Source organism: Saprolegnia parasitica (assembly GCF_000151545.1).
Source record: "Saprolegnia parasitica CBS 223.65 unplaced genomic scaffold supercont2.20, whole genome shotgun sequence".
Lineage (NCBI taxonomy): Eukaryota > Oomycota > Saprolegniomycetes > Saprolegniales > Saprolegniaceae > Saprolegnia > Saprolegnia parasitica.
Window position 1 is genome coordinate 347,920 of NW_012156414.1, and position 23,242 is coordinate 371,161.

The window sequence follows — 23,242 nt, forward strand, 5'->3', positions numbered from 1 at the left end:
CTAAGAGCATTGCGGCCGACTAGGTCGTCGCATTCAACAATGCATTGGTATCCCCTACCCCTCATCGCGCGGAAACACACAAATTGTGATCGTTGAGAATGAAGACACGCAAACAACGCACGGGAGGCGGCTACATGGACGCTTCGGAGCCAGCGTCCATGTCTTGATTCTCGTCAGCGGCGTCGGGTGTCCCGTCCATGACGACGTCTTCGATCTCGTCGTTCATGTCGGTGACAATCTCCATCGCCGAGCTCTCGGGCGTCGGCACTTGCACGTCCATCGCACTGTCGCTTTCGTACATATCGCCCATTGGCTCGTCGACCACGTCCATGGCGTCGTCCGCCGGCGCATTCTCGATGATCTCCATGGCCCCGACCGGCGCGTCGACAGACGCCGACGCAGCGTCCGCGGTCAGAGCAGACGCTGACGGAGCTTCGACCGATGCGACGACTGGAGCGCTCTCGACCACCAAAGCAGCGTCAGTCGTCTCTGTAGTTTCCGGTGCCGGAACGACTTGAGCGACCGAGGCAGTGTTTACAACAGGAGCGTCGTCAATCATTGGCGTCACTTCGGGCACCGGCGTCACTTCGGCCACCGGCGTCGTTTCGGCCACCGCTGTCTCGCCCGTGACCGGAGCAGCTTCAGCGACCGCCAATGTCGCTTCGACTACTGCGGTAGGTTCGACGACAGCCGTCTCGTCGGCAACGAGGGCAGCTTTGTCCATCGCGGCGGGATCAACCATCGGCGCAACGTCAGGCACAGGAGCCTCGTGGTCGTTTTCTGGAATCTCGTCGGCAGCGGGCATCTCGTCGTCCGCAGCGTCCTGCGCCAGAGGTTCGTCATCCGCCGTCTCTAGGTCCACGGCGTCGTCCGTGTCCATTGGGATGTCTTCTTCGTTGTTGGACAAGGCGAGCGACGCGTGAATCGGCGCTTGGGCCGCCGCCGCGAGGGCTTCGCGCTTGACAGCGATCGCCATCGTCTTGCGCGCGATCTCGTCTTCGTCGTCGTCGATGAAGATCGTATCCTCGTCGATCTCGCGCGCCAAGAGCGCAGCCAAACGGCTCGACGTCGAGGTGGTCTGTGGGACTTCGGTCTTGACGATGGCCTCTTCTCCTTCCTTCTCTTCTTCCTCGTCGTCGCCAACGTCGCAAAACGCGTCAATGTGGGCAGCGACCGACTTGGCCAGCGAGTTGGTTTCCTCTCGGACATCGTAGCCGCCTTCCAGCACCGAAACAACGCGGCCATTGCAGCACCGGTCTGCCAACGCCAGCACTTCTTTTGTCGCCCACGCATAATCCTACGCAGATAGCCTTTGTATCTACAAATCCCCTATGGTATGTCGTGGTACCGCTTCCACGTAGCCGGCGGGCGCCGTCGAGGTTTTGCCCACGGCCGCTTGCCCGCCAATAATGTCGTCCTTGTGGCCATCAAAGCCGGCCGAGATGAAGATCATATCGGGCTGGAACGCTTCCATCGCAGGCAGCACCGTATCCCGCAGTGCGGCGCGGAACGCCCTACACGAACGACGTAAGTCCTTCGCACATATGTGCACGCGATCATTCGTACTCGGAGCCCGAGCCGAGCCCCGTGTCGGTGAGGCCAACGTTCACAATGTTGGCGTCCGACCCCGTCGGCCCCGTGCCAGGGAAGAAGTGCTCCACATACAAGTGGACCGACGAAAAGAACGAGCGCGGGTCGCCACGCAGGAGCTCTTCCGTGCCGTTGCCATGATGAATGTCCCAATCGAGCACGGCGACGCGCGTCACGGACGGGTGCATCCGGGCATGGAGCGCGCCAATGACGACGTTGTTGAGGAGGCAAAAGCCCGACGACGACGCCGTCGGTGTCCGGCCATGGCGCCCCACGTGGTGGCCTACATGTTCGTCCACTTCAAGAACCGCAGAGAATCGCAGCAGCGTACCAGGCGGTCGCACCAAACAGACCGCGTTCTTGTACTCGCCTTGGAGCACCTTGTCGACCGCCATACAAACGGTGCCGGCGGCGATGCGCGCCACGTCCCACGAGTTGGCGCTGACGTACGTGTCCATGACGTTACTGCGCTGCAGCGCGGCGACGCGGAACGCGCCCCCGCGTTCGCAAACGGCCGGATCGCATCGGGCAGCGGCTGCTGCGCGCCGTCATTGTCGTCACCAGGGTCCGTCTCAAAGACCAGCGCGTCGCTGGACGCCTCGGTCGCGCGCGCCTTGAGCTGCGAGAGGTACTGCGGCGAGTGCACGAGGAGCAACATGGCCTCGGACGGCGAGAGCGCGTCGGCCTCCGCATCGAGTCGGTGCACGTGAAGCGTCCGCGGATGCTCCTTTGATAGATCGGCGAGCGTAGCGACGACACGCTACATTGACACAGAGGGGTGAGCCTACGGCTTTTGACAAGGAGAGTACCGTGAGACGGGCAGGGCACTCGGGATGCTGCTTGGGCGTCTCGTGCTTGACACACACCGGGTGGTACAGCACAAGTGTCGACGTTGTCCGCGTCGTGTCTGCTTTCGCCACTGCAACCGTCGACGGCGACTCGAGCGTCGACATGAGCAAGTTTTGGAGCTCGTCGATCGTATGTGTCGGCTCGGCCTTGATCATGATCGTTGGCGCCGACGTGGCGTCCTGGAGGTAGGTTTTGGTGTTGGCCGCTTCAAGAAGCGTTGCTGGCCACTCGAAGGCTTCCCACTTGTGGACGAGCGACCGCACGTTGTCTTGGAGGCTCTGGACGTCCCCGACCGCGCCTCTTGTATCGAGGGCTTTGGTCATCGAGCGTGCGACGAGGTAGAGGATCTCGGTCGCCGCGTGCTTTTCTTTCCAGAGCCCGTGCAGCTCGCGCGTAAAGAAGCGTACGTAGCTCTCCGAGACAAAGTCCGCGTCGAGCCCGCCCTCCATGAGCTCGGCGAGGGCCGAGACGTAGTAGGAAAACTCGGTTTGGAACGTCTTGAGGCGGCGCGAGAGCGTAGCCACGTACGACGAGAGGTGCTGCATGCACGTGTCGAGCACCGCCGCCACGTTCGGTGACACAAACGCGTCGATCGTCTTTAAAAAGTCGAGGTCGTGCTCGGCGCTCTCGCGGATGACGCGCTGCGCGTCGACATCGGCGCTGTGCGCCGCTTCAATGGCCGGCCATTGCTCCAAGAAGGCTCCGTGCTTGATCTCCGTCGCTCGCATCTTCTCGACACATTTCTTTTTGGTTTCCAAGAGGCTCTTGACGTCTTTCCGAAGCGAGTGCTCGTGGTCGAACGCCGTCGTGAGCAGCGAGATGATGTCTTCTTGCGACGTGGGCGAGAGGTCCACCTTGTACGTGAACGCGTCGATCTCGTTGATGCTATGGGCCGCCACGTCGTCGGCCGACCACAGGAAGGGCGTTCCGTCAGCGAGCTCCTTCCGCATCAGCGTCTGCAACGGAAAGAGCTCGTAGACGTCACCCACTGGTTGTTCGATCGCGAGGCAGCACTCATCAAGGAGCATCGTGCCGTCCTCAAGCTTGAGCGGCGTCGTCTTGACGTACTTGCAGTTGGGAAAGTAGCCCGAGTCGTCCACGGGGCGCGCCGACGGCTCAAACACTCGGATGGCCGTCGCCATAAAGTCCTCGAGCTCTTGGATCAAAATGTCTTCGGCTGACTTCTTGCGGATAAAGTTCGTGCGGGTGCCGAAGAGGGCATTGAGAGCCTTCTGGAGCTTCTCGACATCTATCCCTATCCAAAATGTCAATACAAGATGCGACATGTGCAAGCAAATGTCACCGTCCAAGTCGGTGGCGGTCGAAAAGTCGTTGATGGCCTTGCAGTACAGAATGTACTCGGTCGGTGCCAAGAGTTCGATGAAGCAGCCGGCGGGCGGCGGGTTGAGGAAGAGCCCCGTCGGCGACTTTTCTTGGTAGTACTTGGACTCTTGGACGATACTGTCGACCGACGCATCCACGGCCGCGCATGCCTCGCGCAACTACAAGAGGAATCGCGCTGCAGGATCCTCTTATATCGGGCGGTACCTTCTTGTCGGTGGAGCTAAACGCTTCGAGAATCTCGGGGCCGGCTTCGATGCCTTCGGCGTCCAGAGACGGCCACTGCACGCGGCGTGTGGCCTCCATCAGCTTGCGCGTCTGGTGCAGCTTCTTCGTCCACTCGAGGATCTTGCCAACGTTCTTGTTGTAGCGATTGTCTGGAATCACGTACGTTGTCGCCGTCGCCGTCTCGGCCAAGTACTCGGGCAGACGGTGTGGAAAGTTGAGCTGCGTGCCTCGGCAGTAGTGCTTGACGGCCGCCCGGTCGTACGCCTCGGCGGCTTCTTCCGGCGACTCGAACTCACCGAGATGCACCAGCTTTTCGATGATTTTGAGCTGCGCGATCGAGTGGTCGGCGAACACGTGGACGCCAATGTAGTCGGTCGGGATCTCGCCGTCAAGCTTGCGCTTTTTGGCCGAAACGGGCTCGGGCTCAATCGCACGCTTCTGCCCGCGCACGTCGGTCTTGGTGCGACGGGTGGCCCGCCGTGCGGCGTCGTCGACATCGGTGCGCAATAGCTTGCCGGCGCGGCGGTAGTCTTCGAGTTTGGCCGGGAAGTTCAAGCTGACGGCGCCAACGTCGCGGTCCTCGGTGAGCGCGAGGTCGAAAGCGTACTGGTCGTACGCCTTGGCGGCCGCGGCTTCCGTCTCGTACGCGTTGACGTTCTTGTGGCTGCTGAGGCGGAGATGGATGGTCGGGATGTCGGCCACGAAAGGTTTGTAATAGACCTTGGAGCACTTGCCGTTCTCGCGCTTGAGCCAGCGCCGCAAGACGCCGACAAAGCCTTTGCACGGCCGGAGCTCGAACCGGTCGGACGCGGCGCTTACAGCATCCTCTACGCCATTCGGTTGAGATCCATACGACGCCAACGATGCGTACGCTCTTCTTGGCGGGCGCGGAACTCGTACGCCGGCCCATCGCAGCAAGCTGGGCAGTAGAAATCTTCTTCTGGCACATCGTTCAGCGGAGGAGCCAGACAGTACGTGTGGTACTCAGCAGCGCAGTTGGGGCCGTCGCAGAGCAGGATGTTGTCGGCGTTGTTGTCGAGGCCGCAGATGGCGCACCCGGAGGCGGCTTCGTCGCCACCCTACGCGCAGGATAAGCTGGATGATCGCATCCATTTCATCTACCTTGATACTTCTCGATGCGGATTGAGGAACGTCTGCATGCAGCCATGAGCTCGACGAAGATGATCGTCGACCAGCGTACCTGCCATCTCTCCTGCGTCCCGAATGTTGGACGTGTCTGGTTTGATGGCCGTTTAAGTGCTTCCTTGTAAGTACGTTTTTCCTGTAGGTACGTAGCGTACTTAAGATAGTCGTATCCAATGCGATCAGTGCAACCACGCTTTCTGCCAGCACTCGTTGCCACGTATTATTAATAGTAGTTGGTACTCGACGTGCGTGCTGTTAAACTATCGCACGAGGAAAATCTTAAGATTGGACCACGCTCACCGCATCTAATACCCCAGTATCAGCTCCAGCGCAATCGGTGATGTCCTTGCTACCGTCATTCGCCAATTGCAGCGCTCCTTGCAAGCCAACAGCTACACCAGGGGCACCAATATCACAACGCAGTAAGATAACGCAGCTCTTGACGCACAAGCTCTTCTAGTCTACCACCTCGACGCGCGTCTTCATGTCAACTTAAAATGTTGCATACTTGCGTAGTAGCTCTAAGAATGCCTCTGCGAGCTCGACCCTCTACAATCGATCTGATCCGCCCACCGACATCTTTGGCCGCTCGATTCGGGCAGCAGTCCCGCTGCCACGGGAACAGCACAATGGCATGGTACCACCACACCCAGTATAGATCGATGCTTGCCTTTCCTATGTTGCTGACCAAGGTCTCATCAGCTGAACTCTACGGCCGGTGTAGTTAGCGCAATTCTTCCCATAAGTTCCGGATACCAATTCACCGTATCCGGTATTCGCTCCGCGTGCAACAATTCTTCTACGCAGGCGTCATGGGTGTCGGGTCCTGCGCCGGCACGGAGAACCCGCCGGACCTCGCGATCCTCACCATCGGCACGGGTGGCTACTGCAGCCAAGGGATGATCTGCGTCCTCAACGCTACGTGCCAAGCCACGCTCGAAGAGACCGACACGCGCGCGTCCTTTGGCAGCATCACGCAGATCGGCGACCTCACCAACTACCGCAACCCATCGTTGTACGTCGCCTCGCATCGCCGCCAGGACGCGCCTCATGGGCCATTCTAGGCGCGTCCGCTTTTCGCCCAAGGTGCTGCAAGATAGGTCCAAGCTGCGGTGGCCGGCCGGTCTCGTCCAACTGTAGCCACGCCGAGTCATAAAGCGTGGCCTCACAACGTCTGTAGCGAGCTCTCGTACAACCAACTGACGGAGATTCCATCGTCGATGACGTGGCCCATGGCGCTCCAGACGCTGTACGAGGGATGGCGTCGAACACATCGTGACGATGTACCTGTGGTAGGAACTTGATGGTCAACAACCTGACGACGCTGCCGACCAGCTTGCCCGCGACCATTCGGAGCCTGTACGTCGATTCCTGCATGTTTGAGGTATCGCATCGGGCTCATGTTGACGATTTTCGTGGGTCGTAGGGACCTCCAGTCGAACTTGATGACGTCGCTTGCCAACGCCGATCTGTCGCAGTTGGAGTCGTTTGCGACCAACGGCAACCCGATTCGAAGCATCACCAACGTGACGTTTTCGTCCAAGCTCCAGACTTTGTAGCACGCGTCTGCGCCCCCGTTTCTGATGTAAGATTGCTTTAGTGACTGTGGCAGCAGCCAAGGCACGGTCGCGATCACCAACTTTATCGTGTCGCCGAGCACGTATCGAGCGCTCAACGGACTCAACAAAAGCTGTTCGATCCTCCCGATTGCGAGTGACGCGACGCTCTGCGCCAAGGCCAACGGCGCGCTCCAGACGATCTGGACCAACAACACCATTTGCGTCCTCTCGGGTTGAACCTCGCGTCTCGTTTCTTGCTAACTCTGCACGCTAGACACGACGCCGGCGCCCACCAATCTTAATGACATTGTTGCATCGGATGGGAGCTCGGCCACGATCGTCGGTGTCGTCGTCGGTGTTGTCGTCCTTGCTGCGCTCCTCGCACTTGGCGCCTACTGCTGTTGTCGTCGGCGCAAGCAAAAGCTTGAACTTACCACGACCGCCACGACGGCCGAGGCACCGTATTCGCACGCGTCAGCTTCACCCCGCACCGCAACAGGGTCTCAAGACCAGACGTTCAATCTCCATGAGCTCGCCATGCACCGATTGGATGCGACCGAGGTCGTCATCAAGGACAAGATCGCGACCGGGGCGTTCGGCGAAGTCTGGCGCGCTGAGTATAAGCACAAGACGGTTGCTGTCAAGATGCTGCTGCCGACGCGGTCGTCGGCGGTCGATGTGCAAGGCCTTGTGGACGAGATCAAGCTCATGGCCCAGTGCGTTCTCTCATATTATGTTGGTCACGGAATGCTCACCTCGACTTGGCCATACATAGGTTTGACTCGCCACACATTGTGTCTCTCATTGGTGCGACATGGACAACGCCGTCCTCGATCCGATGTGTGCTCGAGTACATGAACATGGGCGACCTCCGCGACTACCTCGCCAGCCACAAGCCAAACGAGTTTTCGTGGCCGGCCAAGATCTCGTGCATCCATAGCATCGTGTACGCACTGGTGTACCTCCACTCGATGCAGATCATCCATCGCGACCTCAAGTCCCGCAACGTGCTTCTCGACTCGGCGAAGGGACCAAACTCACCGACTTTGGCGTCTCCAAAGAAGACACGCATGAGACCATGACCGTTGGGGTCGGCACGTACCGCTGGATGGCGCCGGAGATCCTCCAGTTCAACCACTACACGGTGGCGGCCGACATCTTTTCATTCGGGATGCTCTTGTCCGAGTTTGACTCGCATCAGATCCCGTACGCCGGCGTCATCAACGAGAAGAACGGCAAGCCACTCGTAGACACGGCGATCATGAGCATGGTGATTGCGGGCTCATTGAAGCCGACGTTCTCGGCCACGATGCCGAGCTGGCTCCGCGACGTCGCGGCACAGTGCGTGGCGTCCGAGCCGAACGATCGCCCAACTGCGTACAAGCTCGCGCACATTTTCCGCGATCATGTCCAGGAGAGTCTATAGTGGATGATGCAATATGCTACATATGGTTGACAAACATCAAATGAAGCGGAGCGATTCAGGTTGATGATCATGGCTCTAGTGCTCTTGTCAGGCGGTGTATGAAAGTGTTTTCGTTTTGGCGCTGGGCTTGTTGACTTGTTTTTCGTTCTGGAGGCGTGGAGCTGGGCGGTTGACTGGATGAATTTGTTTCCGTTTTGGCGGCGTGGCGCGTTGGATTTGAATTCTTTGGGTCGATTCTTGGTTTTCGGGGTAGGATGATATGGATCTTGATGCTGAAGGTTGATGGTTGATGGCGTTGGCGGTGGCGGTGGCGGCGGCGGCTGGCTGATTTGTGCTCTGTGCTCTGTGCTCTTTGCTCTGTGCTCGGTGCTCGGTGCTCATGTTGGTTCTGTGTTGGATCTGATGTTGGTTGTGGTCCCCCTGACCGTTGTTTTTGTTATTGTCTGGCTGGAGCATGTCGTCGTCTTCCTCGGATATGTCGTCTTGTACAGCGTGGCGATGAGTTCCTCATCGCTCAGCGTCGCTTGGTCTGATGGCTCGGCTCTCAGCAGGCGAAGGCATCGACTGACGAGGCCACTCGTCGGTTGGTTTCGCTTGCGGAACGGCTGGAAAAACGCAGAATCTCATGGCTCTAGTGCTCCATGGGCGGCTTGGATCTGCTTGCTTGGAAGCGGCGAGGGATGCGTGCCACCGCCTTGATAGCACCAAGAGTGCACAACAAACCCTGCTTTATTCGCACCGTCTTTGGACGACTTTGAAGAAGATGTTACATCACGAGAAGAGCTATACGTATTGTGAAGTTGCTGAAAACTACAACTGTCGGGATCTAAAATACTTCGATGGGCGTGAAAGTAGTGCCTCTTGCCGCATTGACTGCGAGCTCACTGAGTGCATTTGCATTCGCCACGGCGTGATCGTGTCGACGGCATCATCGAAGACGATCGGGGCTTCTTGATTGGTTGCGCTCGCCGATTTCATCATCACCTGCTTCCTCCTGCGCTTGCCAGAGCCTGCAGCCCCGGCGTCGGTGCGCCACGAACCAAACAAACCGAGGTTTGCACTCGTGCACGATCCCATGCCATCCTGCCACTCGTCGCAGGGTGGCTGCGTGGCCATGGCAACTCGGCTGTGGGCGGGACCAGGTTGAAGATCGCGAATGGACCTTGCTTTTGATTGGCTGTTTTTCGGCCAATCGCACGCGTCTGTCGTGGCCTGGGCAATCTCGGGTCAGTTTGACTTTTGACATGGCGGCCAACGTCGGGGACATCTTGGCCAGCCGCGACTCGTTCCCAGCGACGTACACGGCGCGCGACCTCATCACGTACGCGCTTGGCATCGGCTGCAGCTACTACAAGACGCCGGAGCAGGCCAGCACCGACCTCCGCTTTACCTCGGAGCTCGACGCGCGCTTTGCCGCGTTTCCATTGTACCCGGTCGTGCTCCTCTTCAAGGGCGACGCGCACGACGTTGTGGACTTCCCGCCGCCAAGCATGTCGACGATCCCGAACGGCATGCCCGACTTCAACCCGGGCATGACGCTCCACGGCGAGCAGAGCATCGAGGTCCACCGCCCGCTGCCAGCGACGGGTGGGCGCGTCACGTGCCACCGCCGCGTGCTCTCGTTCCACCCGAAAGGCAAGTCGGGCGCGCTTATGGAGACGGAATTCAAGATCGTCGACGAGGCCGGCGAGCCGCTCACGACGCTCGTCATGGGCTCGTTCTACCGCGGCCTCGATGCCTCTTTTCAGGGCCAGGGCCGCACGCCGCCGCGGCGCCCAACCATGCCCGCGCGCACCCCCGACGTCGTCCTCGCGCTGCCCACGTCGCTTGCCCAGGCGCAGCTCTACCGTCTCTCGGGGTATGTCGTCGGTCGCTTCCATGTTTTCTGTGTGGTCTCACTTGCAAGTGTCTAGCGACTACAACCCGCTGCACGTTGACCCCGACTTTGCTGCGTCGGCGGGCTTCCCGCAGCCCATTTTGCACGGTCTGTGCACGATGGGTGTCGCGGCGCGGGCGCTCCTCCAAGCGTATGGCCACAACGAGAGTGACAGCTTGCGCAAGATGAGCGTCCGGTTCTCCAAGCCGACGTTTCCGGGCGAGACGCTCGAGACGCGCATGTGGCTCACGTCGCCGGGCCACGTGGCCTTCCAGACGCGCGTCGTCGAGCGTGACGCGATCGTGCTCGACGGCGGCGAGTTTGCCTTTGCGACGCCCGCGACGCCTCGCTTGTAACGACGAAATCTTAATTGCAACGACCATCGACATCTTCTTCCTCTTCTCTTCGGATGGACGGACTCGCACGCTTCCAAGCGCTCTTCCGAGGCCAGCGAGCGCGCAAGCTCCACGTCACGCGCGTCCAAAAAGACCTCCGTACGTCGAGACGATCGCAGTTGATAGTATCTTGAGATGATGATGCATAGCGTGGTCGCCGTATCTGCCGTGCAAGCCCGACGCCGCGGCCACGATGCTGGCGCTGGCCAAGGCCGGCCCACGCGACACGCTCCTCGACATTGGCAGCGGCGACGGGCGCGTCGTCTTTGCCGCCGTCGAGCCGCCGTTCGGCGTCGCCAAGGCGATTGGCGTCGACATCGACGACGCGTTGGTTCGGCACGCGCAGAAGGACCCGCGCTGCACTTCCGCAACGCTCTTTCTCCTCAGCGACTGGGTCGACGTCGACTTGAGTGGCGTGAGTGTCATCACGCTCTTCTTCCTGCCGCACAAGAGCATTGCGACCCTCTTGCGCGCCAAGTGCAAGCCCGGCACTCGCGTCGTCACGTACGTCTTTCCGATCGCCGACTGGACGCCGGTGGCCACGGCGACCACGGTCGCGTTTCTCTCGGCGACCGGCACGTCGCCCGTCTACTTGTATCTCGTGCCCGCGTAAGCTCTTGGTGAAAATGCCACAAAGCTCTTGGTATCGAGTACAACCCCTCTTGCGAAAGGTGACATTGCACTTGCCGTTGCTTTGGACCTCGTCGGGAGGTCCGTTCCTCGGGAAAGGCAGGTGGAAAACAACACGGCACATGGTATTTAAACAGGGCATCCATCAACGCAGCAAAAGGACATAGAGGTAGGTGCTAGACGTGCTGCGTCTGCGCCGCGCGGATCGCCTGCTTCTTCTTCTTGGCCTTGAGGCGGTCGCGCATGGTGCCGCGAATGCACATCTTTTCGACGCAAATGCGCGCTTCGATGAGCAAAAAGTACGTCGAGCCAAAGAGCCGAAAGAGGTTAAAGCCCGCGACGATGTAGAAGAGAAACTTGAGGTAGTTGGCGCCCTCTTGCCCGTTCACCGAGTCGAACGAGATGATGAGGTACGCAAAGCCCATCTGCGAGAGGAGCCAGAAAATGAGCAGCTTGGACCGGAAGTACTGAAAGTCGCCTTCCATCTTGTCCTTGATCTCGCCCTCTTTCTTCTTGCGCGCTTCCTCGGCCTTCTTGGCCTCGGCCGCGTCCTTGTAGTTGCCACCGCCGCCCTACCAAGCAAGCAAGGTTCAGAGATCGTATGCGACGACAACAACAAAAAGCGGCGATCGGCGTACCGCCTTGGGGCCGTGGCCGTCCGAGCTCTCGAGGCCTTTCGTGCCCCAGCTCAAGTCGTGCAAGTTGCAGAACGAGTACGTGTTGAGGATGTTGACAAAGGTTGGGAGAAGGCACATGTACTGGATGAACGACATGGCGATGTGGTGCATCTCGCAGTGCAAGCACGACGCGAGGAAGAAGACGCCGACGGACGCGACAAAGGCGGCAATGTCCTTGATCTCGAAGCTCGTCACCATCGCAGCAAACGGGACGCTAGCCACATCAGATCTCAGATCTAGATTCCACACGAAGAGGATAGCGTACCCGGAACGAAGACTGTCGATCCACGGCTTCATGATAAACCAAAGGCGATCACCGACGTGAGCAGCATCACGAGTGCGTAAAAGACCGCCGTCAAGCGGTACACGCCTCTAGCAGACAGAGAAAGATGAGATTTTTGGAGAGCAATGTAGCAACGAACTTGATGTGCTTGGGCTTGTTGCCGAGACCTGCGACAAGCTGAATCAGAAACGACGTGCCGTACAGCAGCGAAAACACTTGGACAATAATGTCCTTGGTGTTCTCGGGAATGCCCGACGTCGGAATGTACCCCCAGTTGTTTTGCTTGAAGCCGACAATGACGAGAAAGTACGTGACGAGGAAAAAGTTGGCCGGAAGGACCCACGAGAGCGCGACGTTGGCCGTCATGTAGGCGTACTGGATGCAGAGAAAGAACTTGCGGATGTACGAGTGGTTCGACTCGGTGTAAACGCGGCCCCAGTTCAGAATCGTGTACACCAGCGCGAAAAACGACCCGTTGAGCCAGCGGCGGCGCTGCCCGATGAGCGCGACCAGGTCTGTTGGCACGTCCGTGCGCGCGATCGCGTCCTTGACGTACTGCATCGTCCAGCGGCAGTTGCGACGCGCGAGGAGCTCGAAACACAAGATGCGATCTTCGGCGAGGTACATGTTGCCTTGGAACGGCCCGAGCTCGTTCATCGGCGTTGTGAGGCTCTTGAAGTACGCTTCGAGCGGCGCGCCACGAATGGCCTTGTACCGGTACGCCGAGAACGCCCCCGGTAGCACCGAGATGAAGCCAAAGACGGACTCGAGCGACTTGTCCATGACGTTGGAGATCTTGTACTCGAAATGCTGCGCCGCAATGACCCAGTTGCAGAGGTGCGGGATCGGCTTGTCGACGGCAATCTCTCCGCACGTCCCGCCAATCTGCGGGTCAATCTCCATCGCGCAGAGGAGGAGGTAGAAGGCCTTCGCGGTCGGCATGGTCCCGACGTCCAGAAGCACCGTGTACTCGGGCTGGATCTGCTCCGCGAACGCGTTGAAGTACCACTCGTGCGAGTTGAGCTTCCCGCCGTTGTGCTCCTTGAGCGCAAAGACGACCTGCGTCGGCGGATACCGCTCCGAGCTGCTCGCCGACGCCTCGATCGTATTGGCCTTCTTGAGCTGGACGCAAAACTCAAACACGTGGCACATGACGTCGACGCCGACCATGAGGATGTTCATGACGTCTTCATCGAACGCGCCAACGTCCCGGAGGAAGGCGAGTGTGCCCTTGTTGGCTTTCGTCCGGCCGTCCGAGACGATGACGACAAGGATGTTCTTCCACGCGTCGTCGCCCTCGTAGCCCGGCAGCTTTTGCGACTTGATGTGCGCAATGTTGTTGGCGACCTTCTTGAGCGTCGAGTACATTTCGACTTGGTCTTCGTTGTACATGGTGATGACGACCATGAGCTGCGGCGTCCGGCCTTCTTCGATGCACTGCAGCCGGTACCCATCTTTGGTAAAGTCGGACACGACTTTGTTGGCGGCCGGCGTGTAGTACATGGTGCGGAGCTCGGACGGCGACCCCGCGTCAATCCGCCCGGCGCACGCCCCGAGGCGGTTGACGACGTTGACGCCGATCTTGCCAACAAACCGTCGCGGCATGGGCCCGCGCATGCCCTGCTGGTACTACAGAGGACAGTGCATGTTAGGAGGTGACGCCATTAGGCGGTCGTACCCAATCGTGGAGGTTCTTGGACCACTCGAGGACTTGAATCGCCTTGGTGTTGAGGAGCGACCGAATGTGCGGGTCGGCTTCGCGCTCTGAGACGAGGGCAAGCATCTCGCCACCCGCCAGAAAGTCGTTGACCGCGCTTTGGTACCTAAATGACGGCAATCAGATCTATGGTACCGGGAAGGGCGCGCGTACCGAGCTTCGGCTTCGGCCGTGACACCCGACGCGATGATGCGGAAGGCTTCGGGTGTCGACGCTGGCACGGCTTGGCCCACGTTGCTGTCCCGCATCACCTGCATCTGCTGGTTCGATTGGTTCTGCAACGCGCCAGCGTTGAGCATGCGCACGGGCGCGGGTGCAAACTGCTGTGGTGGTGGCATCATCCCGCCGGGCGGTGGCATCATGCCGCCTCCTTGCGGCCTACGTCATGGCGTAAGGTACACAACGTCGGGCAGGCAAGTGTACCCCGGGTATGGAATCCGCTGGGACGGCGGCGTGTTCTCCTGGAGGTACGAGCCGTGCTCGTACGCAGCCGAGTCTTGCCAGACAGGCACGCCGAGGACGCCGTTGGCGCCGTGCTGCCCATACATGTCGTCGTCGCTGTCACGATCGAACGACCCTTGCTGCTGCACCTGGCGCGGCGGCGGCGCGCGCAGGTTGCGGCCCGAGCCATGCTGCGGCGGCGGCATCTGCGGCGGCGGGCCCATGTTGGCCGGGTTCATGTTGGGCCGCGGCCCGTTGCCTCCGCGGGCGGCCGGGGCATAGTTGCGGCGCGACATCGAAAAGGCGGAAATGAGTTTTACTGTCTCTGTTGTTCGCCCAGCCTTTTGTACGGTACAATTCAAAAATTCCTGATGACCATCCGGATACGCGGACCACGTGGCCACCTGCTAGTACAGCAAGCGGCGCGCCCAGCCAAGATCGTCCAAGCCTATTTGCACGGACGAAGGAGGAGCCAGCGCCTCGCTGAATATCTACGCGCGCTTCTCGGAGCACATTCCACCAGTGCACGCGCTCTACTGGTTACGCAGGTTACACAGGTCGGGCATTCCACCCTCGGTATCTGATGCGACCTTGCGCTGCAACTACCGGGTAGCTTGCACCGAGTTGCCTTGAAAAGTACGCTTGTCGTCGCGTCGTCGCCTCGTTGTTGTTGGCCTCGTAGAGACGGAAGCTGGCCAACGGAACATGGGTTGCCATACCGGTAAGATGATGACGCCGCATCCAGCGTACCTCGGTGTGCTTATGTTGTATTGATTGCAACCAGGCTGTTCTTCGTTGAATCATGCCCGCAAGTATTTCTCCCGTGGAGCACCATGGTGCTTCGCCGGATCGTCGTCTCCCGCAGTGCACACAAAAGCCGGTTTGGAAGCAATTACAGCCGTGACATGGCCTCGCGCCCTTGGCCGCCAAGCCTACTCAGTCCTCCGCCGCCTGTTTTCCATCCCAGACAAAAAAAATGTACTACCTAAGGGAATTGCGCGATCTTTGTTCAATTTCCCGTAAATTCCAACGAAGAATACGGTATGTCGCATCCGGATACGCAGCACCGTGACCAACGCGGTGGCTACTGGATTGTTTTCGGTTCAAAACACCATACAAACGGCGAGGTGGCCGTGCGTAATTTAATAAACCGTGCTGCGTGCAATCGCCAGCGAGCGATATACATTGCGCTCGACCAGCATGGCGTCGACCGCGTGGCTCGAGTCGGCCGACTACGTCCGCAGGCTCTACGACCTCTACGAGCGGAACGTCGCTGATACGCAGATCGAGGACTTGCCCGCGTCGCCGCCCGCCGCCGTGGCCAAGCGCCTCGCCGCGGTACCGCTCGCATGGTCGTCGCTGCCATCGCTCGCCCGGCGCGCACTGCTCTGGGACGCCGGGTACGTTCGAAGTACCGCAGGCGCAATGGCCTATGTCCAAGTCCAAACCCAGTGCGTGAACGCGACGGGGCGCAGCATGGCGTCGATCGCCGTGCGCCGGCCACAGTATGGTGGCAGCACCGTCGTCTGCGACAGCGCGAGGAATGCAACCACGACGTACTTTCGCCAGGCGTCGTCGTTGGGCGTCGTCGACATTGATTGGACGTGCGCGACGCAGGCGCCGCTCGCCAACGGCGCCTCGATCGCGTGGTCCCAAGACGACCTCGGGCCGCTCACGGTGCCGACGCCGCAAGTATTTATGGTGCTCACAGACGACGCGCAGTCGATGTTTGCTATCCACACGTCACCGTGGCCAAGCGCCTCGTACGGAAAGTGTCCCGCGCCCAATCGACCGAGCGGCCTCGTCGTGCCGTGCGTCGACGCCGCGACGGCGAAACCCGGGCTCTGGTGCAACCCCGCGCCGTCGTCGCTCATGGACGTCTGGCTCAAGCAGCTGCACAACCCGACGGTGGTGCTTCCAACGACGCTCACACCCACCACTGTGCGTCCGACAGACACGATCGTGGCGCCGCCGATGCCAATGTCCCAGCCGACCGCGACCGGTGCCGTCGGCGCGGCAGTCATCGTGCTCGGTGCTGCCTTTGGCGTCACGGCTGTCATCGTCGGTGTCTGCTTCATCGCATGGTTCCAACGCCGGCTGCAAGAAATGATCGATGCCACCGAGAACAACCTCCGCGTGGCACCCGCCCCCGTCGACGCCATCGAAGCCGATCACCAATCGAGCAGTGGACTCTACGGCCCGCTGGTGACACCGAAAGAAGCCGATCGACGCCAGTACTAGCCAATGCAATCCAATTTTAAGATTAGTTGCTGTTGTTCGAGTTCGAGTGGTGTCGGTGCGAGTTGTTGTTGGTGCGGGGACGGCGCGCCGACGGGTTGGCGTGCGTGCTGCGCGGGCTGTTGGCGAAGCCCGACACCGACCGCTGCTTGCGGCGCTCGTCTTCGCGCTCCTTGGTAAACTGCATGGCTTCCGCGTCGCCCAAGGCCGCGCCCGTCACGGGGTGCAAGAGCGCCTACAAAAACGATGCGTCGTCGCTTCATGCGTTCTTCGCTCCATTCGCACCTTGATCGAGAGCTTGGCCGAGTCCTTCTCGGCGAATATGCACCACGCCTCGAGCGTCTGGCCCGTCATGAGCACGTCCGAGACCTTGCGCACGGGCGAGTGCGCCATCTCCGAGATGTGGATAAAGCCTTGCTTGGACTTGTCGTTCGCCGAGTCCTTGCCGTACGCAAACTTGGGCACGACGACGCAGCCAAAGTCCATGATGGCCTGCACGACCACCTCGACCCTACGTGCGCAGGAGTGGCATCGCAGTACACTACATGATGTAATAGTGTACCGCTGGCCGCGACGGAACATGAACGTCGACTCGGCAATCATGGCCTTGGCGAGCTCAATGTTCTCGTCGCCCTTGCCAAAGATCTCGACGACGCCGTCCGAGTCCTTGCACGAAATCGTGCAGTTGGTCGCTGCTTCGATCTCGCGAATGTTGCTGCCGCCCGTGCCAATGAGTGCGCCGCGCATCGCTGGATCAATGTGCACGATCGTCGACGACGCCACCTGTGTGGTTTTAAGTACTACCTCCGATGCCAGACGTCGTACCTTGATTGGGTTGATGGGCCGCGCCTCGGCCAGCACGCTGTTCATTTGCGACAGAATGTCCATGCGCGCGACGTGCGCCTTGGAAATGCCCTCGCACAAAATGTCGAGGGGCACGCCCGGCAGCTTGACGTCGAGCTGGATCGCCGTGATGCCGTCCTTCGAGCCCGCAATCTTAAAGTCCATGTCGCCGTAGTGGTCTTCGCTGCCAAGAATGTCCGTCAGCAGCGTGTACTCTACGCCACATATGTGAGAGGACGCACGGACCGAGCGTCGCTTGCATACCGTTGATCGGCGCCGTGCCGTCATAGAGGTCCCCCGGCGTCACAAGCCTAGAGGCCAACCATTTATGTGCTTCGTAGGTCAGGGTCGCTGTACCCGACGGAAATGCCGGCCACGGGCGACTTGATCGGGACACCGGCATCGAGGAGCGCCATCGAGACGCCGCAGACACTCGCCATCGACGACGAGCCGTCCGAGCCCATCGTCTCGGACGTCATGCGGATCGTAAAGGGAAAGTCCAGAACGGACGGCAAGAGCGGCACGACCGCCTTCTCCGCCAGGGCACCATGGCTACGCAGCCATCACACCATATGAGTGTCGTCGTTGGCGTCCACAGGCGTACCCAAGCATGCGGCGGTTGATGCCGCCAATCTTGCCCGTCTCGTTGACGCAGTACGGCGGGAACTCGTAGTGCAGCATCGCGTTCTTGAGCTCGTAGTCGTCGTTGTCCCGGATCGCCGACCGCACCTTGAGCTACGCGCGCTCCATGAAGCGACCCAAGACAGAGTCGTCGTTACGTACGCCTTGATCGACGTGGCCAAGCGTTACCGTACACAGCGCCTGCGTGTCGCCGCGCGAAAAGACCGACGACCCGTGCACGAGCGGGAGGAGGCCCGTCTCCATGGTGAGCGGGCGCACTTGGTCGGTGCTTCGGCCGTCCACGCGATGGCCGTCGAGCAAGTTGGCGCGCAGTGCACCTTGCACCAGGTCGTGCGACACCATCGAAAAGAGCGGCTTGTTGGCCAGGAGCAGCTCGGCGTGCGTCTTGTAGAGCTGCTGCTTGACAAAGTAGTAGCAGTCGTTCTCGAGCACTTGGCGCTGCGATTTCGTCGTCGGCGCTTGCAGGCTGCGCAAGCGCGTTCGCAGCTCGGGCACGAGCGCTACAGGAACCAACCTCGTATTGAGTCAGCCTCTTGAAAACGACAGCACAGGACCTTCCGCGGCCGCGGCGAGATCGTCCGGCACGACCAGAGGCGTGAACGCGCGCTTGGCCTTGGCAGGCAGCGCCTCCTGCTCGGCGATGACGGGCTGCACGTGCTCGTGGGCAAAGCGGAGCGCCTCTTGCATCGCGGCCTCGGAGATCTCCAGGCCCTCAGCTTCAATCATGACGGTGCGCGTCGCCGTCGCTGCGTACAGCACGTCGAGCGTTGCGCGCGCCTTCTCGTCGGCGGTCGGGTTGCACACGAGGCGGCCATCGACGCTGCAGACGCGGACGCAGCCGATGGGACCGTTCCACGGAATGTTGGACGTGGTGAGCGCCGCGGATGCACTGCAATTGCATGGGAGTTGCTGAGCGTGAGCACGAAAGACGCGTGGTACCTGTTGACAGCGAGCACGACCGGGTCGTGGTCCACGTCGTAGGACTGGACGGTCGCAATGATCTGCGTCTCGTTGCAGTAGCCCTTGGGGAAGAGCGGGCGGACAATGCGATCGACGATACGGCTCTTGAGGATCTCGGCGTCGGTGCCCATCATTTCGCGGCGCTTGACGCCGCCCGGGATCGTGCCTAGAGGAGGACGAAGCATGTGGGCATCTGCTTGGTCATGACGGCGTAGTATGGCACCTGTCGCCGAGTACTTTTCGCGGTAGTCGACCATGAGCGGGAGAAAGTCCTTCTCGTGGTTGGCCGACACTTCGCTCACGACCGTCGTCAGCAGCATCGAGTCGCCCCAGCGGGCCATGACGCTGCCATCGGCAAGGGTCGCGTACTTGCCGACCGCGTACTGCACGGGCTCTTGCGGGCGGGGCACGTACACGGGCTCGGCGACGACGTCGATCTTGGGCGCCTTGGGCGCCTTTGCCTTGGGCTCCTTGGGCGCTTCCAGAAGCTTCTTCTTCGGCTCGTCGTTGCCAACGAGCGACTTGAAGAAGTCGCCGAGGCCAAAGAACGTGCGCTGGTGCTGCTCAAAGACCTTGCTGCGGCCAGCCAGCACGCGCGGCTGGAGCTGCTTGGCGAGCGCAAGAGAGCGCCGACTCGAGACAGAGAGCATGCTTCTTCTGTCGACCTACAGCCAGCATGAGGTACATGCGCCATGCTCTTGGACGACGTGTACCGAACGCAGTTGAATGCTGATGTTGTTGTTGAAATGGGTCAATTAATTTTTAATGAGCAGAGCTCGCTGGAAGAAATTGTCTCATCTTGGCCTGTTGTTGGAGCAGCTGATTACGTCATCATGTATTCTGGGTGACACTTGCGGAGGTGGCCTGGACCCACCTGGTTCGGCCCTGTTCGGGTACATCGCGCGACGCAGGGAGGAGGGGGGCGGAGAACTGAAAAATGCGCGCGCGCAGCCGGGCTCGAACCGGCGACCTTCGGGATGCGAAGCAGAAACTTTACCAACTGACCTGGGGCGCCCCCCCTGACCTGGGGCGCCCCCCGTTGAATGCTGATGTTGTGTGGTTGGTTTCCTGCGAGCTATCGCCACGCAGCGTTTTCATTGGCTAAAATATACCAATAGCTTCGAACTTCGTTCTATAGTGCCTTTCATTGGTCTATTTGTCTCCAATGCGTATTTCGAAGGCAGATGGCGGCGGGCTAAACCAACGCAACTGTCGACCAGGACGACGGTGGCATTCGACTGCATGAAGATGACATGCTAGAGGTGCACGTTGTTAGAGTTGGATGCTAGGACAGCATCCCACGGCCAGGAGACGTCTGCAAGGTCCATTTAGTGTCTACAGCGCCCGTCGTAATGCAGACAATAGAGGTGACACAGGACAAAATTATATTGTATTGACAGTATGGACAGAACTCCAAGACACAGAAAAGAGTTGTCGACCTCGTACGCTCGACCCCGATAAGTTGATACTACGACAGCGACCGACTAGATCGGATAGCTGCCGGGGTTGACCTTCATGGCCTTCGCCGGGCGATTTGCGCCGGCGTTTTCGTCGTCCGACTTGGGCTCGTCGTGGTCGCCGTCGTGGTCGTCGTTCATGGCAGTGGCCTTGCGCTTCTGGCGCGCGAGCACGCGCGACGAGCCGACTTCAAACGACGACGACATGCCCGAGCCGATGCAGACGTAGCAGCGGCGGTCGCCCGTGAGCACGGGCACGAACGCCTCAAACTGCACGTAGTAGCGCACGTTGCGGCGCTTGCATTTGCCGTGCACCATGTCGTCCGTGTACTTCCACACCTTGGGCTTGAACTCGTAGCACGCGAGGTTGGTGTTTTGGTTGATAAAGTCCGGAAGGCGCTCGCCGGGAATCCACTGCTCCTTGATGACGTCCATGACATCCGGCTCGACGACGCGGCCAATCATGCACTCGCGCAAGACAGCTTCCTCGAACGGGACGGGAATGTTCTCGAGCGAGTGGACGCGGCCCAAGAGCAGAATGTCGTCAAACGTCGCGTTGCTGTTGAGCGAGACCTCGGCGATAAGGCTGCCGCGGCACTTGCCCCACATAAAGTCGTGCTGCTTGAGGTCCTCGATCTTGATCTGCGAGTAGTCGCCAAACACCTTGCACGCCGGGAAGCACTGCAAGTTGCGGCGACCGTTGCGCCAGTACTTGTTCTTGAGCGACGTCTTGACCTTGATGACCGCCTCCTGGTTCTGCGACTGCGAGCCCGACGGTGCGGCGCTCGAGCCCATGTGGCTCATGAGGCTCGCTGACGACATGGGCTGCGGCGGCGCATGGCGCGCCGTCTCCATGTACTCTTGATGGTACGACGGCGGCGGCACCTCCTTCTTCGTCGGCGGGTGGTGGTCCATCATGGACGAGAACGACGCGTGGCTCGCATGGCCGTTGCTGTGCATCCCGCTGTAGCTTGGCGCAGCCGACTGGTACATTGGGTGCATGTTGCTGCCGCCGTGCGTCATCATGTGCATGTCGTTGTTGCCATAGTGCGACGACTGGCGCGGTTCGTGGTCCGGGTGCTGCGAATGCGCATGCGGCGCGTAGCCGTAGCTCGGCGGCGCCTCCTTCGGGTGCCCCCGGTCCATGTTGAGGCTGTGCTGCATGCCATGCGGTTCGCGGCGGTCGGCGTAGTGGTGCGACGGCATGTGGTGGGACGGCGCGTCGCCATACTGCGATGGGCCATCGTTCGCGTAGGGCTGCATGCCCGAGAGGAGGCTGCCGTAGCGCGCCGGGTGCTTTTCGTACGGCTTGCGGCCATACCGATCGTCAAAGGACGGCATGTTGTCCATCTCGGGCGGCGGCGGCATCTCGTAGTTGAACGGGAGCGGGTCCGGTACAAAGTCGTCGCCGGCGCCGTTGTGCTTGGGCGGCCGCGGGGCCGAGCCGGCAGGTGCTTGTCCGTATTGGCGGTACAGGTTGTCCAGCGCGAGGCCCGTCGTCATGGGGACAGAGGTGGACGTGGGATCGGCGCCGATGTCCAACTCCGTTGGACTCGAATTGGGAAATGAGCTCTCGCTGTTTAAATGGTGGATACAGCGTTGTATACTGTTGCACAGTGGTATTTTTTATCCCACTGCCTTCGTTTTTATTAAAATTCAAGGCGCTGACGTCAGTACAGCACCTGAGTCGATTCAACAAATTAAAAAAATACGTCTTCCCGCTCGAGTCAGAGTTGGATCAGATGCAGATTTGAGCCAATCAGCGCACTGCCAGCTGCTTGCAATTGGCTGCTGTCACGAGCCACATCAATCTGGGATTGGCTACTGCGGTGGCCATCTGAATAGAAAGTACGACGTCGGCCGCGCGGCTGGGTCGTTCGCTGGACCATGTGCAGCCTCGCCTTTCGTGCTCGCTCCTGTGTACAGTAGCACGATTGGTGCGATTCGAGCACGTCTATTTGGCAGATGGGAATATTCGCGGCCAGCTGCTGAGACCATACAAACGGACTGTGCGCCCCAGATTCGACAGGTTGTGATATCCCACGCTACACCAGAGTGGCACAGCGTCGCGACTGCACCTCTATAGCTGTGTCAGGCACGTCCGAGCGCGGGACGAAGCGTGAAAAAGACGCGCCTTCATACGGACGACACACGGGGGGATCGTCGGGCCAAGCTTCCCCGTCAAAGAACCCACGTCCGAGCAGATGGTGTGCAAATGGCATCGCTGGGCATCGTTGGGTGTTGCAATGATGGTCCGTGAAGGGACGGGTGTGTTTAGAAATTTGAAGTTGGAAACCCGCCGATGCGCACCGAACTCGCAGCGAGAGAACGCTCTTGATGACAAGTGGCCAGGATTGATGTTGGAGGTGTGCTCTAGTCATCACGTAGTAGTACCAATCGAAAACTGTACGACGGGAGATAGAATGAGCACTCTTCGACTCTCCTCCACCTCCTTGCAGCGAGGTGGGATTCTCGACAGGGTGACTCGCGCCGTGGGACGGCAACATGAGACTGAGTCATACACCACCCATCGCACCATATTGATATTGACAAGTCTTGGCTGCGCCCACAGTCTGGGATGCTCGCCTCAATAACCTCTAACATTACATACCCTGCGCCCCATCTGGTCTACGTATTTTCAGAGGATATCAAACGTACCAGGTATGGACCGTCCGATTTCTGGTTGACCTCAACGATGCCAAGCGGGAGGATGGGTAGTAGGATGTGCTCGTCTGCGGCGACAACAGTTAATTCGTTCGTTCGTGGCGCGTTTCCCTGGCCAAATTCTGGTGCAATTTCATTTTTAAAAATCATGATCCTCGATTACACATTGCAGTGCCGTTCGTGCCTTGCTTGAAGGTACCCATCGCCTCTCTTGGGTGCTCGGATTCTTTAGAGATACCTTCCCGCGCAGCACGAAGTACCCGGCGTGTATCTCGAAGCC

General features: G+C 59.9%; 8 protein-coding genes and 1 pseudogene across 9 annotated transcripts; 4 read left to right on the forward strand and 5 right to left on the reverse strand.

Moving 5' to 3' along the window:
* Nucleotides 1-23: 23 nt before the first annotated feature.
* On the reverse strand, nt 24-5,241 carry SPRG_06127 (hypothetical protein). The gene is made up of 11 exons (XM_012344852.1): nt 5,210-5,241; nt 5,131-5,162; nt 4,880-5,087; nt 3,988-4,835; nt 3,743-3,941; nt 2,400-3,694; nt 2,103-2,350; nt 1,922-2,055; nt 1,567-1,873; nt 1,349-1,514; nt 24-1,297 (listed from the first exon to the last, which is right to left on the reverse strand). The coding sequence occupies exons 1-11, from the start codon at nt 5,214-5,216 to the stop codon at nt 131-133; spliced, it is 4,611 nt and encodes a 1,536-aa protein (XP_012200242.1). The 5' UTR covers nt 5,217-5,241; the 3' UTR covers nt 24-130.
* Nucleotides 5,242-5,966: 725 nt separating this feature from the next.
* Nucleotides 5,967-8,243, forward strand: SPRG_06128 (serine/threonine protein kinase; the record flags this gene model as incomplete). The annotated part of the gene is made up of 8 exons (XM_012344853.1): nt 5,967-6,169; nt 6,219-6,290; nt 6,335-6,403; nt 6,451-6,513; nt 6,581-6,709; nt 6,755-6,945; nt 6,988-7,429; nt 7,489-8,243. 8 exons carry the CDS (start codon nt 5,967-5,969, stop codon nt 7,793-7,795), a joined length of 1,476 nt encoding a protein of 491 aa, XP_012200243.1. The 3' UTR covers nt 7,796-8,243.
* A 1,129-nt stretch (nt 8,244-9,372) lies between these two features.
* SPRG_20118 (hypothetical protein) lies at nt 9,373-10,405 on the forward strand. Its single transcript, XM_012344950.1, has 2 exons — nt 9,373-9,997; nt 10,053-10,405. The coding sequence occupies exons 1-2, from the start codon at nt 9,384-9,386 to the stop codon at nt 10,369-10,371; spliced, it is 933 nt and encodes a 310-aa protein (XP_012200340.1). The 5' UTR covers nt 9,373-9,383; the 3' UTR covers nt 10,372-10,405.
* Nucleotides 10,392-11,066, forward strand: SPRG_20119 (hypothetical protein). The gene is made up of 2 exons (XM_012344951.1): nt 10,392-10,509; nt 10,560-11,066. The coding sequence occupies exons 1-2, from the start codon at nt 10,425-10,427 to the stop codon at nt 11,021-11,023; spliced, it is 549 nt and encodes a 182-aa protein (XP_012200341.1). The 5' UTR covers nt 10,392-10,424; the 3' UTR covers nt 11,024-11,066.
* Nucleotides 11,067-11,156: 90 nt separating this feature from the next.
* On the reverse strand, nt 11,157-14,454 carry SPRG_06131 (hypothetical protein; the record flags this gene model as incomplete). The annotated part of the gene is made up of 7 exons (XM_012344854.1): nt 11,157-11,612; nt 11,679-11,931; nt 11,983-12,089; nt 12,140-13,629; nt 13,679-13,823; nt 13,871-14,095; nt 14,141-14,454. 5 exons carry the CDS (start codon nt 14,452-14,454, stop codon nt 12,011-12,013), a joined length of 2,253 nt encoding a protein of 750 aa, XP_012200244.1. The 3' UTR covers nt 11,157-11,612; nt 11,679-11,931; nt 11,983-12,010.
* An 861-nt stretch (nt 14,455-15,315) lies between these two features.
* Nucleotides 15,316-16,442, forward strand: SPRG_06132 (hypothetical protein). Its single transcript, XM_012344855.1, has one exon. It carries the CDS (start codon nt 15,359-15,361, stop codon nt 16,397-16,399), a length of 1,041 nt encoding a protein of 346 aa, XP_012200245.1. The 5' UTR covers nt 15,316-15,358; the 3' UTR covers nt 16,400-16,442.
* On the reverse strand, nt 16,390-19,592 carry SPRG_06133 (polyribonucleotide nucleotidyltransferase). Its single transcript, XM_012344856.1, has 12 exons — nt 19,555-19,592; nt 19,065-19,506; nt 18,821-19,007; nt 18,436-18,770; nt 18,023-18,381; nt 17,844-17,974; nt 17,597-17,791; nt 17,504-17,550; nt 17,222-17,454; nt 16,959-17,179; nt 16,682-16,907; nt 16,390-16,631 (listed from the first exon to the last, which is right to left on the reverse strand). Exons 2-12 carry the CDS (start codon nt 19,489-19,491, stop codon nt 16,422-16,424), a joined length of 2,571 nt encoding a protein of 856 aa, XP_012200246.1. The 5' UTR covers nt 19,492-19,506; nt 19,555-19,592; the 3' UTR covers nt 16,390-16,421.
* Nucleotides 19,593-19,783: 191 nt separating this feature from the next.
* Nucleotides 19,784-19,855, reverse strand: SPRG_30084 (annotated as a pseudogene). Its single transcript has one exon. The product of its transcript is annotated as a tRNA-OTHER (tRNA).
* A 348-nt stretch (nt 19,856-20,203) lies between these two features.
* On the reverse strand, nt 20,204-21,869 carry SPRG_06134 (hypothetical protein). Its single transcript, XM_012344857.1, has one exon. The coding sequence runs from the start codon at nt 21,799-21,801 to the stop codon at nt 20,326-20,328; it is 1,476 nt and encodes a 491-aa protein (XP_012200247.1). The 5' UTR covers nt 21,802-21,869; the 3' UTR covers nt 20,204-20,325.
* Nucleotides 21,870-23,242: the final 1,373 nt, after the last annotated feature.

What these genes read in the sequence shown, in the direction of transcription:
- SPRG_06127 (XM_012344852.1), bottom strand. An exon ending in GACCGCCACCGACTTGGACG is followed by an intron (nt 3,695 to 3,742) that starts GTGACATTTGCT and finishes CATTTTGGATAG; the next exon opens with GGATAGATGTCGAGAAGCTC. An exon ending in AGTGCCCTGCCCGTCTCACG is followed by an intron (nt 2,351 to 2,399) that starts GTACTCTCCTTG and finishes GTGTCAATGTAG; the next exon opens with CGTGTCGTCGCTACGCTCGC.
- SPRG_20118 (XM_012344950.1), top strand. Translation starts at nt 9,384, where the DNA reads ATGGCGGCCAACGTCGGGGACATCTTGGCCAGCCGCGACTCGTTCCCA. An exon ending in CAGCTCTACCGTCTCTCGGG is followed by an intron (nt 9,998 to 10,052) that starts GTATGTCGTCGG and finishes GCAAGTGTCTAG; the next exon opens with CGACTACAACCCGCTGCACG.
- SPRG_20119 (XM_012344951.1), top strand. Translation starts at nt 10,425, where the DNA reads ATGGACGGACTCGCACGCTTCCAAGCGCTCTTCCGAGGCCAGCGAGCG. An exon ending in GCGCGTCCAAAAAGACCTCC is followed by an intron (nt 10,510 to 10,559) that starts GTACGTCGAGAC and finishes GATGATGCATAG; the next exon opens with CGTGGTCGCCGTATCTGCCG.
- SPRG_06132 (XM_012344855.1), top strand. Translation starts at nt 15,359, where the DNA reads ATGGCGTCGACCGCGTGGCTCGAGTCGGCCGACTACGTCCGCAGGCTC.
- SPRG_06133 (XM_012344856.1), bottom strand. Translation starts at nt 19,491, where the DNA reads ATGCTCTCTGTCTCGAGTCGGCGCTCTCTTGCGCTCGCCAAGCAGCTC. An exon ending in CGAAAAGTACTCGGCGACAG is followed by an intron (nt 19,008 to 19,064) that starts GTGCCATACTAC and finishes GTCCTCCTCTAG; the next exon opens with GCACGATCCCGGGCGGCGTC. An exon ending in GTCGTGCTCGCTGTCAACAG is followed by an intron (nt 18,771 to 18,820) that starts GTACCACGCGTC and finishes ATGCAATTGCAG; the next exon opens with TGCATCCGCGGCGCTCACCA.
- SPRG_06134 (XM_012344857.1), bottom strand. Translation starts at nt 21,801, where the DNA reads ATGACGACGGGCCTCGCGCTGGACAACCTGTACCGCCAATACGGACAA.